Below are 15601 nucleotides of genomic sequence, written 5' to 3'. Positions count from 1 at the left end.
GAATGCTTTGATGTAATTTTCGTCTCATGAGTGCAAGAATATGGGGCCTTTCTCTATATGATTAGATTTCCATAATTCCAATCAACACAGATAACTGCCTCCAGAGCGAGGAGCATGCATGGACAGTGCCATTGAGCATCTCTCATCCCTCTGAGAGGAGTGAATGAGAACCGATCAGCCTGTCTCATACTCCATGCAGGCTCAGAGCCGCTGCGCCCCCGTTCGGTCAGCGTGAGAAGTGCATGCGCCGCGGGTGGGTTTAAAAGCCCTGGTTGAGCGCGAGCTGCTGACAGTTTAGAGAGACTTTAGATCCGACTGGGACAAAATTAACTCGGGATTTCCACGTGCTCCAGGAAGAAGGGAAAAAGCAGTAGCGACTGAACGATGGCGACTCAAGCACAGCAGCCACCTCATCTACACCTGGCAGAGCTCACTGCAACGCAGTTTCTTGACATCTGGAAACATTTCGATGCAGACGGTCAGTACTGCGGCCAGGGGGTTAAACTTGGGCAGGACTGTACTATGGGCATATCATAGGAGTAGGCTGGTTGTAAATTCAGAATGGTTGGATAGTTGTTAAATTGATAGACTAGTGCTTGGTGGGTCATGTGTGTTGTACTGCGGAACAGAGGAAGTGAGAAGATGTGATAGATGAGGGCAGGAAGTTCTGTGTGTTGTGCTGTGGGACTCATATGGGTTGTTATTTGGACAGAGTCTTGGGACTCTTGGCAGTGATTGTCAGTCAGTGTGTCCTGTTCCGTGATCATGCACTTCTGGAAAGATTTGTAACTTTACACTTGTTTATTAACTTTAATTACACAATTAGCATATTGAAGTTGTATAAAGGGGCATTTGTGGGGTTTGCAGATATTTGTTTCAGAACTGTTGGATAAGGAAACATATTTTAAAGTAGCAAAGTAGAAAATCATTTTCAAATAGTTCAGTTTGTTCTCATTATATGAGATTTCAGTCGACACGTAGGCTACATATAATCCCCTATAACCATGTTTGTTAATCATCTTCTTTTTTTTTTTGTTTGTTCCTCAATTACGCCTCAGTAAGAACCGCGCAAAGCTATGGAACAGAAGAGCGCTGCTTTGGACCACATTTGTGCGTAAAACACAAAAGTCTAATAAAACATTTACATTCTTTGAGATTGAACATGCGTTCTTGCGTGATCATATTATGTGGTTACGTGGGTGTATTACGGAGTGGCTGTTTTTAACGCTGTTTGTTCGGTGTGAAGGCCCAGGCTCGAAGGCCCAGTCGCGGGTATGGTGTGCGTCACAGCACTCAAAGGTTATCATGAAAGGTTATTAACAGTGATTATAACAGCTATACGAATTGCTAAATCCCATGACACCCAGTACCTCTTATTTACGTCTTTGGATTTATATATATTGCATGGTATATATAGCACTGCGTTCTCTTTCTTTAATCTACCCATGCATTCATTACTGCACTGCGCAAAGCATGTTGAATCCTTCTCCCCCATCCCATGGTGGTCCCTTAGGGCCGTTGGAGACGTTCTGCTTGGCAGCAAAACGCTTAGACTTACTGAGGGCTCTACTAAACACGCCCTGTTGAAGTGTGTAAAGATGTGCCAAAAAGTCTGTGACATTGTGCAGACTTGACATGTTTCCGCCCCATAGCGCTCACTCTGAGCTCTGCAGCCTCTCACCTAGAGCGTGTAAACAGTCACACCTGAGCAAGCGCAGGGATTCTCCGAGCCGCTCAAGCACTCCACTGCCCCAGCCGAGGGTTAAATCCGCCCACCGGGTCAACTAAGCCATACGCATCCCTGGCGTGCACTGGGCTGGAATGGACCTAGAAGTAGTAGAGCCAGGGATGAGGCTGGGGTGCAATTACACACACACACACACACACACACACACACACACACACACACACACACACACACACACACACACACACACACACACACACACACACACACACACACGCACACGCACGCACACTCACACTCATCACGAATGTAAAAATAGGTCTCACTGTTCGCTGTGAATACATGAATGCATTTAAGGCTTTTCAGAGATGTCGTGCCAGTGATCCATCTGTGAGAGGCAGAGGTGGTTAACAGAAACATATTGGGCACCAAGTGGGTTTGTGTCGGTCTGTCAAGTCGAATCCGTGTGCCAATCTGTGTCCATAGTCTCATACATGATAAAGTGGGACTAGAGCTGGGGTAGTGGAGCATGCTTTTCAAGAATCATAGATTTTAATTTTGGTTCAATGTCAATGATGCGTTTCAGACTTAAAACCTTAGATTTTCCACTCTTAAGACAGGATTTGTATGGTGTGTGTGTTATGGTTTGTGCATAATGTGTCTGTATGTGGACTGGACAATAGGCCTATGATATTTGGGAAGCGCATGCATTATTCCACTCTTCACACCAAATATTATTCCATGCAAGGAAACAAGATCTATGTCTAACATAACTGGAAAATGTATGAACAGGGCCATGTCACTCCCTGACCGTAGAGATCCTTTTAATTATCTATTTGATTAGGTCAGGGTGTGACTAGGGTGGGCAATCTATGTTTTCTATTTCTTTGTTGGCCGTGTATGGTTCCCAATCAGAGGCAGCTGTCTATCGTTGTCTCTGATTCGGGATCATACTTAGGCAGCCTTTTTCCACCTGTAGTTTGTGGGATCTTGTTTTTTGGTACTGTGCTGTTTAGCCCTACTAGACGTTACGTTTAGTTTTGTATTTGTTATTTTTTCGGTGTTCATTTAATAAATTAAAATGTACACCTACCACGTTGCACCTTGGTCCAATCCTTTCTTAGATGAGCGTAACAGGCCAAGCCTTTTGGGGCCCTATACGAGATTTGGTTGGGGGGCCTGCCACCTATCTAGCAACATATTTGAGTGTCTCCCCACTTGACCACGGAGATATTTATTTATTTTTTAAAGTTAATTTCCTGTAATTCTACACATTTTACCATGGGGCAGAGAGAAAATGTTGCCGTTTTAAAGCAAGTTTTCTGCAATTCTACACATTTTTCCATAGGGCGAAAAAAAACCTATCGCAAATGTCTAACTAATTTCATGCAATTCTATTTGTACGTGAGATTGGCAAACAAAATCAATGTGGGCCCCCTAGAGGGCAGGGCCACTGCGCACGTGCCCTTCGTTCCCGTTCGGTAATTTGGTCATTATTACTACAAATTTATATAGCAGGGAAGACCAATTTACCATTCTAAAAATGCAACAACAAGAGGAAAACTGCTGATGCACAACCACATTTCGAAATTGCACTTTGTGTATTCTATTGTTCTAACTCTCAACTGAGAGTTAGAGGGAGATTAAACTAGTGACTCTCTCTACTATAGTCCCATTGATGTAGATCGGGGCATGTTCCCTCTGCTTCCTGAAATCAACAGTCAACTCATTTGTTTTGCTGACATTGAGGGAGAGGTTGTTGTCATGATGTCACCACAATGCCAGTTCACTTACCGCCTCCCTATAAGTGGACTGGTCGTTGTTGGTTATCAGGCCTAGAACCGTGGGGTCATCAGCAAACTTGCTGTACACCATGCGTAGTCAGTCACATGCCTGTCATGTTTGTGAATGTTGCTACAGAAGATCTAGTGCCCCAATAAACATTTACCTGACCCCCCACTGACCCCCAGGCACAAAGCAATTCCACTGTGAATATGTTGCTAATGCTCTCTGAGCTGCTGTTTTTAAATATCCTTCTGCAGCAGCATTACCAGAGAATTTCCACACTTCCCATTCGTAAATGCCATCCTGATCCGCCGAAAGGCTTCAGATGCGGGCAGTGCTTTGGTCATGTGACTAATGCAGAACCCCCACCTTCTCCCAACACTAAACTTAGAGCTGGTCCTTTCTTCTACTTCTACAGACCTGGGGGAAGTCACAGAGCACAGACCGTTAGAGATCTGATCAGCCAAGATAATTAGGAACTTGTTATATTCTCAATCAGCCTTAAATATCTACAGCATGTGGATTGCCCCCAGAGTGTACACACACACACACACACACACACACACACACACACACACACACACACACACACACACACACACACACACACACACACACACACACACACACACACACACACACACACACACACACACACACACACACACACACACACACACACACACACACACACACACACACACACACACTTATCAAGTTCTCTCTTTCCCCTTTCAATGATTTTCTTCCCCGTGTGGGTCAGCTATCATTTTATTCCTATGGTGCTATGACACAATAAGTCACATTAAGCCCCTGCCCTTTCAAATCCCTCCTTCCGACCTACCCTCCCTTTCTCTCCTCCTTCCTCTATCTCATCCCCATCAGATACTGGGCCTGATGGTTTTGCTGGGATATCAGACTAATCCTAGTAAGGGCCAGGGAGCTCAGCAGTGTGCATGTGTGTTAGATATACTGTATATATGTGACTCAATGTTATGTTACTGTACTCCTGTGGGAGTCGTGTTGGCCAGATGGACAATATCCTGTGACTGTAGCATTGTCAGCAGGTTTCCATATGGTTTAGAGTATGCAAACAGTCATACTCTCTGGATTCCTTGTGGACTCGTTGTTCTGGACTTTCAATGAGCTACTTGTTGAGCAAAGGGCTTTAAAAAAATGCCTCTATATTGAACCCTGTTTTTTTTACAGTAATGGAACTACATACCAGGGTTCTATTTCAATTTACATTTGGTGATATACTGAGCATCTTATCCCCTCACCTCCTTCTCAACAGTATTGGAGAAGAAGGTCCAAGGTCCCTCCCCTGACTTTTTTCTTCAATGGGATTTGCAAAGGAGGTGAGGAGAGAAGATGCGAGGAATCAAGGAAAGATTAATTAAGACATAATTAACTATTATGTTTTCCACAGGTTCAAAGGTCAATGTAATCCCAATCTCACTGATCCCAGGAATTCTCTTTAACCCTTGGGTATGTTCTACAGGAAATGGCTACATCGAGGGAAAGGAGCTGGAGAACTTCTTCCGGCAGCTAGAGACCGCGCGGAGAGGAACAGGCGTGGTGAGTGGGTTTGAATACTTTGAAAATGCACCCTTCCTTCCTGCATTAAAGTGAGTGACTGACTCCATCCTAGTCGAGGCAACCTTAAACATTGTATTGAAATGATAAAATTGTCCACTTTACTTGACTGTCATCCTCCACAGGGTATTCAGACTTCTAGATAGGCTGGATAATGACAATTTCATATAATATGCTGTAACAACTCATCATCATAGAGAGTTGTTAGGTAGGAAGTCTCTGTTTTATCTGTTTTTGATTTATTCTGTGTGTGTGTGTGTGTGTGTGTGTGTGTGTGTGTGTGTGTGTGTGTGTGTGTGTGTGTGTGTGTGTGTGTGTGTGTGTGTGTGTGTGTGTGTGTGTGTGTGTGTGTGTGTGTGTGTGTGTGTGTGTGTATTTGTCTATTCAAGGATCCCACACATGCTGCGTTTAGAGAGAAAATGAAGGAGTTTATGATGAAATTTGACAAGAATGCAGACGGAAGAATCGAGATGGCAGAAGTAAGACTCATACTGTACACAAGCACATTCAAACTCCTCTGTTGAAATGTCTGATTACTTTTTAAGTTTTCCTCTGATGCTACAGTTGAAGTCGGAAGATTGCATACACCTTAGCCAACTACATTTAAACTCAGTTTTTCACAATTCCGGACATTTAATCAGAGTAAAGATTCCCTGTCTTAGGTCAGTTAGGATCACCACTTTATTTTAAGAATGTGAAATGTCAGAATAATAGTAGAGAGAATTATTTATTTCAGCTTTTATTTCTTTCATCGCATTCCCAGTGGGTCAGAAGTTTACATACACTCAATAATTGTGATACAGTGAATTATAAGTGAAATAATCTGTCTGTAAACAATTGTTAAAAAAATTACTTGTGTCATGCACAAAGTAGATGTCCTAACCAACTTGCCAAAACTATAGTTTGTTAACAAGAAATTTGTGGAATGGTTGAAAAACAAGTTTTAATGACTCCATCCTAAGTGTATGTAAACTTCCAACTTCAACTATATATCTGCATATATGTTCTTTATTTTGTACACAGTGTTGTTGTTGAAATCCGCTTTAATATTGAGTTAGTAGCCAAGTGTACTAATCCTCTCTCTATATATTTTCTCTGTCTCTCCCTTTTTCTCTCCAGTTAGCTCAGATTCTGCCCACAGAGGAGAATTTCCTGCTTTGTTTCAGAACATTTGTGGGATCCAGTGCAGAATTCATGGTGGTAAGTTGTGTCTGTCTGTGTCTGTGTGTGTGTGTCTGTCTGTCTGTGTAAACCCACTGCACTGTACAGTATATCAATCACTAAAGATGGCTCCTACTATCATTGCTCTCTGATACAGATAACGTTTCGGTGTTTTGCTAAGTCTGATCACTTCATCCCATACACAAAAGCCAACACAAAAACACATCCATCCACTTACACAGAGAGCTTAGAAATTTCAGGGAAACAGGCATCTCCTTGTCTAAAGCATTTTATATCTAGAAATAACTAGAGAGAGAAAGAGAGATAGGGAGGGGGTTCCTTTTAACTGTTCTCTGCTGGTGGAGACATACAAAGTAAGGAGAAGGGAGGCTAGACAGAAGGAAGGAGTTTTGCAGTGGTCCAGTGTGCTGGCTGCCCCGTGTTAAAAGTGGAGGGGTGGGGGGGGGGGGGACACAGGAGCTATTCTCAGACTGCCATACATTATGGATGGATTGCAGGCTTACTGCAGGAGAGTGGGGGGAGGGGTGATGTGGTTTGGGCATACATCTTTGATAAGGTTCCGCTCTAGACATGGGACAGCTGGTAGATTAAAACACAAATTATATACTTTTCTGTCTCACTCTCATCCTCTTCTATCTCTGTCTGGCTACATTCTCTCTACCGATTATAGCATTATGACTTTTCCACTTGTTGTTAAAGTAAAGCGGGTTTTAAGGCTTTAGAGTTCTTAATCTCTGTGTTTAAATGCATGTGTACTGTGTTGTAATGAAATGTTAAAAATGCTCTGTCTACAGGCATGGAGGAGGTATGACACTGATCGCAGTGGATACATCGAAGCCAATGAACTGAAGGTAAACAAATGTGTCAAGCTTTTAAACATTCATAACCTTCATTAGTTAATTTCCAAGGACTTGTGCTTGTTGTCAGAGGAGGACCCCTGAGCACTCATCCTTAAACTTTAATGTTGGGTCATTGAGCCAGTTAGTGGGGTAACGAGGATCTGTCTTCCTCAGGGTTTCCTGTCAGATCTTCTGAAGAAGGCCAACAGACACTACGATGACAAGAAACTCAACGAATACACACAGACAATCGTGAGTGTGACACACATACTGTACATGTGTACACAAACACACAGGTTTAACACCGTGTAGTAATGTTACGCCACTCACTGTTGCATTTCATTCTCCAGCTGAGGATGTTTGATCTGAATGGTGATGGGAAACTGGGCCTGTCTGAAATGGCCAGGTGAGTGTATGTGTGTCTTGTTCACTGAGAGACTCTCTGTGTTATACTTGAATCCATTTTGAAGTAAAGAATCTGAATGTGAACGATTTAATTTAATCTCATTTAAGGCTGCTGCCCGTTCAGGAGAATTTCTTGCTCAAGTTCGAGGTGAGACCTGACCCACACACCCCACCCCACCCCCACACCCCACCCCACCCCACCTCACACACAAAATCCTTTAGGAATTGGGGCAATTTATTCATTTGTGAAAGAGTCGGTCACTATGTGAATTAAAGCAGTCTTGACAATAACCGTAAGGTAAAGGTCATACAATACGTATGTCGGGAGATCTATGGTACAATTCAGCTTTATTGTATTCACTTTAAGAGGAATGTTTATCACAGGAGAAGTTTACTGAGTCTGCACCTGTCTAGACTATCACATCGACACCCTTAAAAGTCCTTGCAACATTCTTGCACACGCACTCAAGCACGCATGTTCACACACACACACACACACACACACACACACACACACACACACACACACACACACACACACACACACACACACACACACACACACACACACACACACACACACACACACACACACACACACACACACACACACACACACACACACACACACACACACACACACACACACCTGTCTGTCTGTCTGTCTGCCTGTCCTGCAGGCTCGTTAATGAAACCAGTTAGACTCCAGTTTGTGAGGAACAGATGCAGGCATTCCCATGGTGCTGCAAGTCAATATTGGAAAGATGTTCCTAATGTTTGGTATACTCAGTGTATACAGTTGAAGTCGGAAGTTTACATACACCTTAGCCAAATACATTTTAAACTCAGTTTTTCACAATTCCTGACATTTAATCGTAGTCAAAATTCCCTGTCTTAGGTCAGTTAGGATCACCACTTTATTTTAAGAATGTGAAATGTCAGGATAATAGTAGAGAGAATGATTTATTTCAGCTTTTATTTCTTTCATCACATTCCCAGTGGGTCAGAAGTTTACATACGATCAATTAGTATTTGGTAGCATTGCCTTTAAATTGTTTAACTTGGATCCAACGTTTCGGGTAGCCTTCCACAAGCTTCCACAATAAATTGGGTGAATTTTGGCCCATTCCTCCTGACAGAGCTGGTGTAACTGAGTCAGGTTTGTAGGCCTCCTTACTCGCACACGCTTTTTCAGTTCTGCCCACGAATGTTCGTCAGGAATTGTGAAAAACTGTGTTTAAATGTATTTGGCTAGGTGCATGTTAACTTCCAACTTTGACTGTATATCATATACAATATATATTAAGATTTTTCCTTTCCCTTCCCTGTCTTTTCCATCTCTCCAGGGATGCAAGCTTTCAGCAGAGCAGTTCAATGTAATCTTCACCTTCTATGACAAGGTAAATGAGCACAGTATACATATTTGTAGGGAGGGTGTATAGCTGGAAGAGTGTGTGAGAGAGATTGCGTGTATCCCTGTCACTCAAGCTACTAGCTCCATGCAAATGGTCTCTTGCACAGGTAAGTACTCCAGAGACACACCTGCGTCTGTATCAATTATTTTGTTAGTGTTACCTTGGTAACCTTCCCAGTAGCGGTGCGTGGGTAAAATCAGGGGGGAAGCCAATCCAGAAAAAAGCCATATTACAACCTCTGTTTGCTCTATAACCTGTTTGTTCATATGCCTTGACACCGTGATATATGGGCCTAATGCCGAGACAATAAGAAGACACAGTGGCAGAATAAATTCAACCACGCATTTGTTTCATTACAAAACCGGAGAGCAACATCTGTCCAGTGAAGTCCAGAAACATATTGCATGTAACAGTTACATGACCTACAGCACGGTCAAGCAAGGTAATGTTTCCGACATTTTCGTACTACTAAACAACTATTGATTTAGAACCACAGAGAGTTACTGCAAGTCACAAAGAAAACAGGAGCTGCCTCCACTATTCCAGCACCATTTCAACTTATACGTCATCTGATAACCTATTCTTAGTCTAATACAGTGACAATTAAAAGATACTAAAAACGATTTAGTCCAATCAATGTAAGCTAAATATGTGGCTACTGATTTATGTGTGCGTGTGTGTGTGTGTTTGTGTGTGTGTGTGTGTGTGTGTGCAAGTAGAAAAAACACGTTGACTCAACCTACTTGTAGAGAAACGCCAATGCCATCCTCCTCTTTCATGTTGCCTAAACGGTCTATGACTCTGTCATACAGTACACACTTTTATTTTTTGGTGTCCTAGGCTATCTTGGTAAAATACTTGCTCGCTAGCTTTCTTTCATATGCAACGATACACCAGGCCAGCTAGTTAACATTAGCATACTACACTCTTTGAGAAAAAGGTGCTATCTAGAACCTAAAAGGGTTATTTGGCTATCCCCATAGGAGAACCCTTTGAAGAATCATTTTTGGTTCCATGTAGAACTTATTCGGTTCAAGGTAGAACCCTTTTGGGTTTCATGTAGAACCCTTTCCACAGAGGATACTACATAGAACGCAAAAGGGTTCTACCTGGAACCAAAAAGGGTTCTCCTGTGGGGACAGCCGAAGAACCCTTCTGGAACCCTTTTTTCTAAGAGCGCACATCTAGCTGTGTGTTGAAATTCCATCCTATCAGGCCAGGGGCACAATGTATGAATTTATGGTTGGATCAGAATCGCTGTTATAGTCATTGGCCAGTACAGAGAATTAAGTAAAACCACGAGTCCAAATCCCTAATTTATGAAAGGGAAGAACACAACAAGTTTCTTTCTGTCAATAATGACATTTGGCTTGTGATGTGATTGGTCTGAAGCCAAATTCAAACTGGCTTCAACTGACACTTGTATTTTTGGTGCGCCAGGACCATTCGCTGCTGAGCTCACTCAGGTTAGCTCAAAGCTGATTGACTTTTATTTTATAAATGTTTTATTAAGGGAGGTCAAATGCTCGCTGGCTTCCCTTGAATTAAATGCTATGGGTGGCAATAATGTCATACTCTTTCTGACCAGAGAGCATCAGATAGATACGCTACACATATTGAGACAGACGGGAGCTGTTTTGTTTGGTCAGATGCTTTCTCCGTTGAGATATATATTTTTCAGCCTCTTGCGAATTGAAGGAAATTTCTGAAACATAGAATGACAAAATATAATTTTTGGGGGAAGCCTGGCTTCCCTTGGCATCCATGAATACACGCCACTGAACCTTCCACAAAGAAAACAGTACAGTATGTAGACAGGTGTACAGTACAGGAGTCTCATACTAATGCCTTAGTAATGACTGAATTGGCAGTTGGTATGTGAATGATTGATCTTGCCTGTGTATCCTCTGAGTGGGAGGATATCTGAGTGTTTGATTGTTCTTTTAATGAGAATATGATATGAGATGCCCTGCCCCTGTCTGCTGTTTCACTGTTTTTCACTGTTTCACTAGGATGGAAACGGTTACATCGATGAGCAGGAGCTGGACGCACTGCTGAAGGACCTACATGACAAGAACAAAATAGTAAAGAACAAAAGACTTCACTTATTTACTGACACATCTTTTGATTAGTTGATTATGTCGTACTGCACCTGGAGTGTTTACAAGATGAGAATGATTGGCAGAACATTTTGGTCTTGTACAGGTTATCGTCTTTTGAGTTTTTGTTGGATCAGGATGTGGTGTTGCATTGACTGTTAGGGCCATACCCAGCAAACGGGACGTCCTGAGGATATTTGGCGACTTTCCCATTAGGCCCCTTAAAGGTTTCTGCGTGATGTTATCCCACTGACGTTCTGAGAATGTTTCCTGAATGTCACTGAGGACCATGTCAGGACCCTTTTAGTACATTTTCAGGACTTTCATTTTACTAGTCCTTAGGATGTTCTTGGCACGTTGTGTCTTGGTCCCCTGAAGGTCACCTGAACGTTCTTGGGACGTCGTGTCATGGTCCCCTGGAAGTTTTGTCTAGTTCCAGGTTTGTTCTGGGGATGTCCCCAAGGACGTTTTTAACATGTTCTTGGGACATTGTGTCAGGAAATAAGTAAATCCCTAGCATTGCCAAAATATAAACAGCTGTGCCTGGATCAGTGGTTCACCAATCAGGGCCTTGTGTCACGTTTGTCATATTGATGAGACCAAGGCGCAGCGTGATATGAATACATACTTCTTTTAATAAAGCAAGAACACTAAACAAACTAACAAAATGACCGTGACGCTATATCAACTGAGTACTGACAGGCAACTACACATAGACAATAACCCACGAAACCAAAATGGAAAATGGCAACCTAAATAGGGTCCCCAATCAGAGACAACGATAAACAGCTGCCTCTGATTGGGAACCAATTCAGGCCACCATAGACCTACATTTAAAACCCTAGACAAGGAAAAACACACATACCACCCTCGTCACACCCTGAACTAACCAAAATAATAAAGAAAACCAAGATAACTAAGGTCAGGGCGTGACAGTACCCCCCCCAAAGGTGCGGACTCCCGGCCGCAAACCTAAACCTATATGGGAGGGTCTGGGTGGGCATCTAACCTCTGTGGCGGCTCTGGTTCTGGACGCCGCCCCCCTTCTTTACACTGAGTCTGCTCTTGTAGCATTGACCCGTGGATCATCGTCGGAGGCTCTGGACTGCGGATCCTCGCCGTAGGCCCCGGGCTGGGGACCCTCGCTGCGTGGATCATCGCTGGGGAGGAGGAACAGGGCGTACTGGACTGCCGAGGTGCACTGTAGGCCTGGTGTGTGGTGCCGGCACTGGTGGTACCGGGCTGGGGACACGCACCTCAGGGCAAGTGCAAGGAGCAGGATCAGGGCGTACTGGACCCTGGAGGCGCACTGGAGGACTGGTGTGTGGTGCCGGCACTGGTGGTACTGGGCTGGTGACACGTGACTCAGGGCGAGTGCGGGGAGGAGGAACAGGGCGTACTGGACCCTGGAGGAAGAGTGCGAGGAGTAGGAACAGGACCGGGTTGTGAAGGTACACTGGAGACCTGGTGTGTATAGCCGGCATCAATTGTTCCGGAACTTTAACATGTTTCAGGATGAGTACGAGGAACTGACACAGGTGGCATCGGACAGCTAACACGCTCCTCAGGGCGAATGCCAGCGTGATATGAATACATACTTCTTTTAATAAAGAAAGAACACTAAACAAACTAACAAAATAACAAAACGAACGTGACGCTATATAAACCGAGTGCTGACAGGCACTAGACAACAACCCACAAAAACAAAATGGAAAATGGAAACCTAAATAGGATCCCCAATCAGAGACAATGATAAACAGCTGCCTCTGATTGGGAACCAGTTCAGGCCACCATAGACCTACATTTACCTAGACTTACCAAAAACCCCATAGATATACAAAAACCCTAGAAAAGACAAAAACACACATACCACCCTCGTCACACCCTGACCTAACCAAAATAATAAAGAAAGCAAAGATAACTAAGGTCAGGGCGTGACACCTTGATAGTCTTGGCAACAGTAATAAGAGGTGATGTGTAATGAAACTAGGGTGTGTGTGCCCAAGGTAGATTTTTTGGGGGGGAAATGTTTCTTTGCGACTGGGAACTAGGCAAAAACCTTCATGGGACCATGACCCAACATCCCAAGAAAGTCCTAAAAAAAAGTCCTTCAGAAGTCCCCAAGACCAACCGGGAACTAGACAAAACCTCCAGGGTACCATGACACAAAGTCCTGACGACTTCAGGCGACCATTTCGTGAAGTCCTGGGGACGTCCTAATGACTCATGATTGTTTACAGGGTATACACCATAGTTAATGACATCATTGGCTGAGGCACTAGCACTCACGTCTGTTTCGCCCCCGATTTGCTGTAGGAGTTGGACTCGACCGGTCTGGTGGGCTATAAAAAGAGCATCATGGCTCTGTCCGACGCGGGGAAGCTCTACCGCACCGAGCTGGAGATCGTCCTCTGCCGCGACTCCACACTGTGATCTTTCACCTATGACCCCTGACAACCCCCACTGTCCCCCTCCTGGCATAACCAGGTGCATGTATGACCCCCTCCTCCACTCCAATATCTGTAGAGTGGAAGTGAATGTCCACTTGAAGGCATAAGCAAGACCCTCAGCCCAACTGCCCGACTCTGTTTAACTACCTGTCCATTACTTTGCCCTACCCCACCTCCCCTCCACCGTGGCGCTACCTGATGATGTCATCAGTGTTTGCAGATTTTTTGTTACTTTTTTTTACATGCAATTCTATAGTGAGTTAACCATTACGTATGGAAATAATAGAAGGAATATATGATATGACTATTTATTTGAATGCATATACATTTTGCCTGAATGTCCTTTATACTGTACTCCCTAAGCCTACTCTTTGTTTTTTTTACAGTTTTCCTGTAAATCTCTCTTTCTCTGTTTCTATTTACCTCCAATCTCAATGCCCCCTCCCTCACTATTTGTTTCAGTATGTTGCCTTGTTTTTGAATTGGGTTTAGGCTCATACTGTTTTAATGGATAAATTATTGAGAGCATCAGTAAATATAGTTGATGATCACTTGTGTCTTTGCCTTACTCACAACCACAGGGCCAAACTGTCTCTATCCAAACCATGGGATCTCAGTCTATATTCTATATTAGCCTATAGATCTCTATAAAAGCCTAGTTAAATATGTTTCTATGAAGACTTTATCTTGGCCAAGCAAGGGAGGGCTATTTTTATTTGCCAGCATAATGTGTTTCCTATGAAGATAACAGTTTCAATACAGATGTTGTGAGCAGGCGCGTTATCTCCCTGAGCACTCCACTCTCGCTATTCTAATCTCCCGTTGAAAGGCAGCTTGATGGAGCCTGCACACTCTATTTTTCATAGATGAGAACTTTCAGAGGTACTCATCTGTCTCTATGGCACACTAGGAACACTGAGTGGGTCAATGAGTGAGATGAGTGACCGAGGGGAGGGATATGAGTGGAGTTAAACAGCCATTCTCCAGCACCTCCTGCCAGTAGACTAGTCCTACCATAACAGCCTAACACACCTTTGAGATCACAAATTAATTGAAAGTTTACTTACTGTATCACTACAAGAAAAACCCTTGATGTTTTTTTGCCTCAGTAGCTCCATCTGAGCCTTTGCAGACAGAGCAATTTAGGGCATATATATATATTTGGGAATGTCCAGAGTCCTAAAAGACAATGACAAATATGCACCAGGCTTGTTTTTAGTCTTTAAAGGTTTAAAAGGACAACACCACACAACACAGTAATCATTACATTGTTACACATTTATTTTAAATATATATTTTTGTGAAAACCTTCAGTTTCTTGGGTAATACATCTCATTTTATGTATAATGTTTTGGAGCTGTCCACATTTTTCACTGTATGGAGAAGTCTGGACGCCCCTGGTTTAGTACCAAATGGAATAGTCTGACTTCCATCAATTAATCATCCGCACTTTCATCTTTAATTAAACTCACTCTAGTTTTCTTTAAGCACAAAAAAACACCAAACCCCCACACACACACACACACACACACACGCACGCACGCACGCACGCACGCACGCACGCACGCACGCACGCACGCACACACACACACACACACACACACACACACACACACACACACACACACACACACACACACACACACACACACTACTTTGATCCCAAAGCAGCCAACTGCTGACAACAGTACAGGAGAAATAGAGTCCACAATGGTTCATCACTCAGAAAGAAAAAGGGAAGAGAGGGAAGCGAGAGACGGGGGAAAGACAAGCTGCTAAGATTGGGGTCCATATTTAGCTATCCTCCCCTGAGTAGATTTTCTATAGCTTCAAACAAAAAGGACAGGTACACACACACACACACACACACACACACACACACACACACACACACACACACACACACACACACACACACACACACACACACACACACACACACACACACACACACACACACACACACACACACACACACACACACACACACACACGGTGAGGTGCATGCAGCTAGAAACAATATGAGGCACAAACAAACAGATGTTAATAACAGAAAATGTTCGATGCTCCTCTGTCTCAAACACACCAAAACAGCTTCAGCTGAGTCAGAGGATGAGGCAAGGTTGCAGCCTCGGTGCACAAA

General features: G+C 43.5%; 1 protein-coding gene across 1 annotated transcript; it reads left to right on the top strand.

The window, feature by feature from the left end:
• The first annotated feature begins 281 nt into the window (after positions 1 to 281).
• Positions 282 to 14009, top strand: LOC124033113 (calretinin-like). The gene is made up of 11 exons (XM_046345051.1): positions 282 to 478; positions 4974 to 5050; positions 5458 to 5547; positions 6188 to 6268; positions 7045 to 7101; positions 7264 to 7341; positions 7440 to 7495; positions 7603 to 7642; positions 8841 to 8894; positions 10922 to 10993; positions 13325 to 14009. Exons 1-11 carry the CDS (start codon positions 385 to 387, stop codon positions 13439 to 13441), a joined length of 816 nt encoding a protein of 271 aa, XP_046201007.1. The 5' UTR covers positions 282 to 384; the 3' UTR covers positions 13442 to 14009.
• Positions 14010 to 15601: the final 1592 nt, after the last annotated feature.

Source organism: Oncorhynchus gorbuscha, linkage group LG04 (genome assembly GCF_021184085.1).
Source record: "Oncorhynchus gorbuscha isolate QuinsamMale2020 ecotype Even-year linkage group LG04, OgorEven_v1.0, whole genome shotgun sequence".
Classification (NCBI taxonomy): Eukaryota; Metazoa; Chordata; class Actinopteri; order Salmoniformes; family Salmonidae; genus Oncorhynchus; species Oncorhynchus gorbuscha.
Note: the sequence above shows the minus strand (reverse complement) of the source record. Positions and strands in the feature narration are given on the sequence as shown.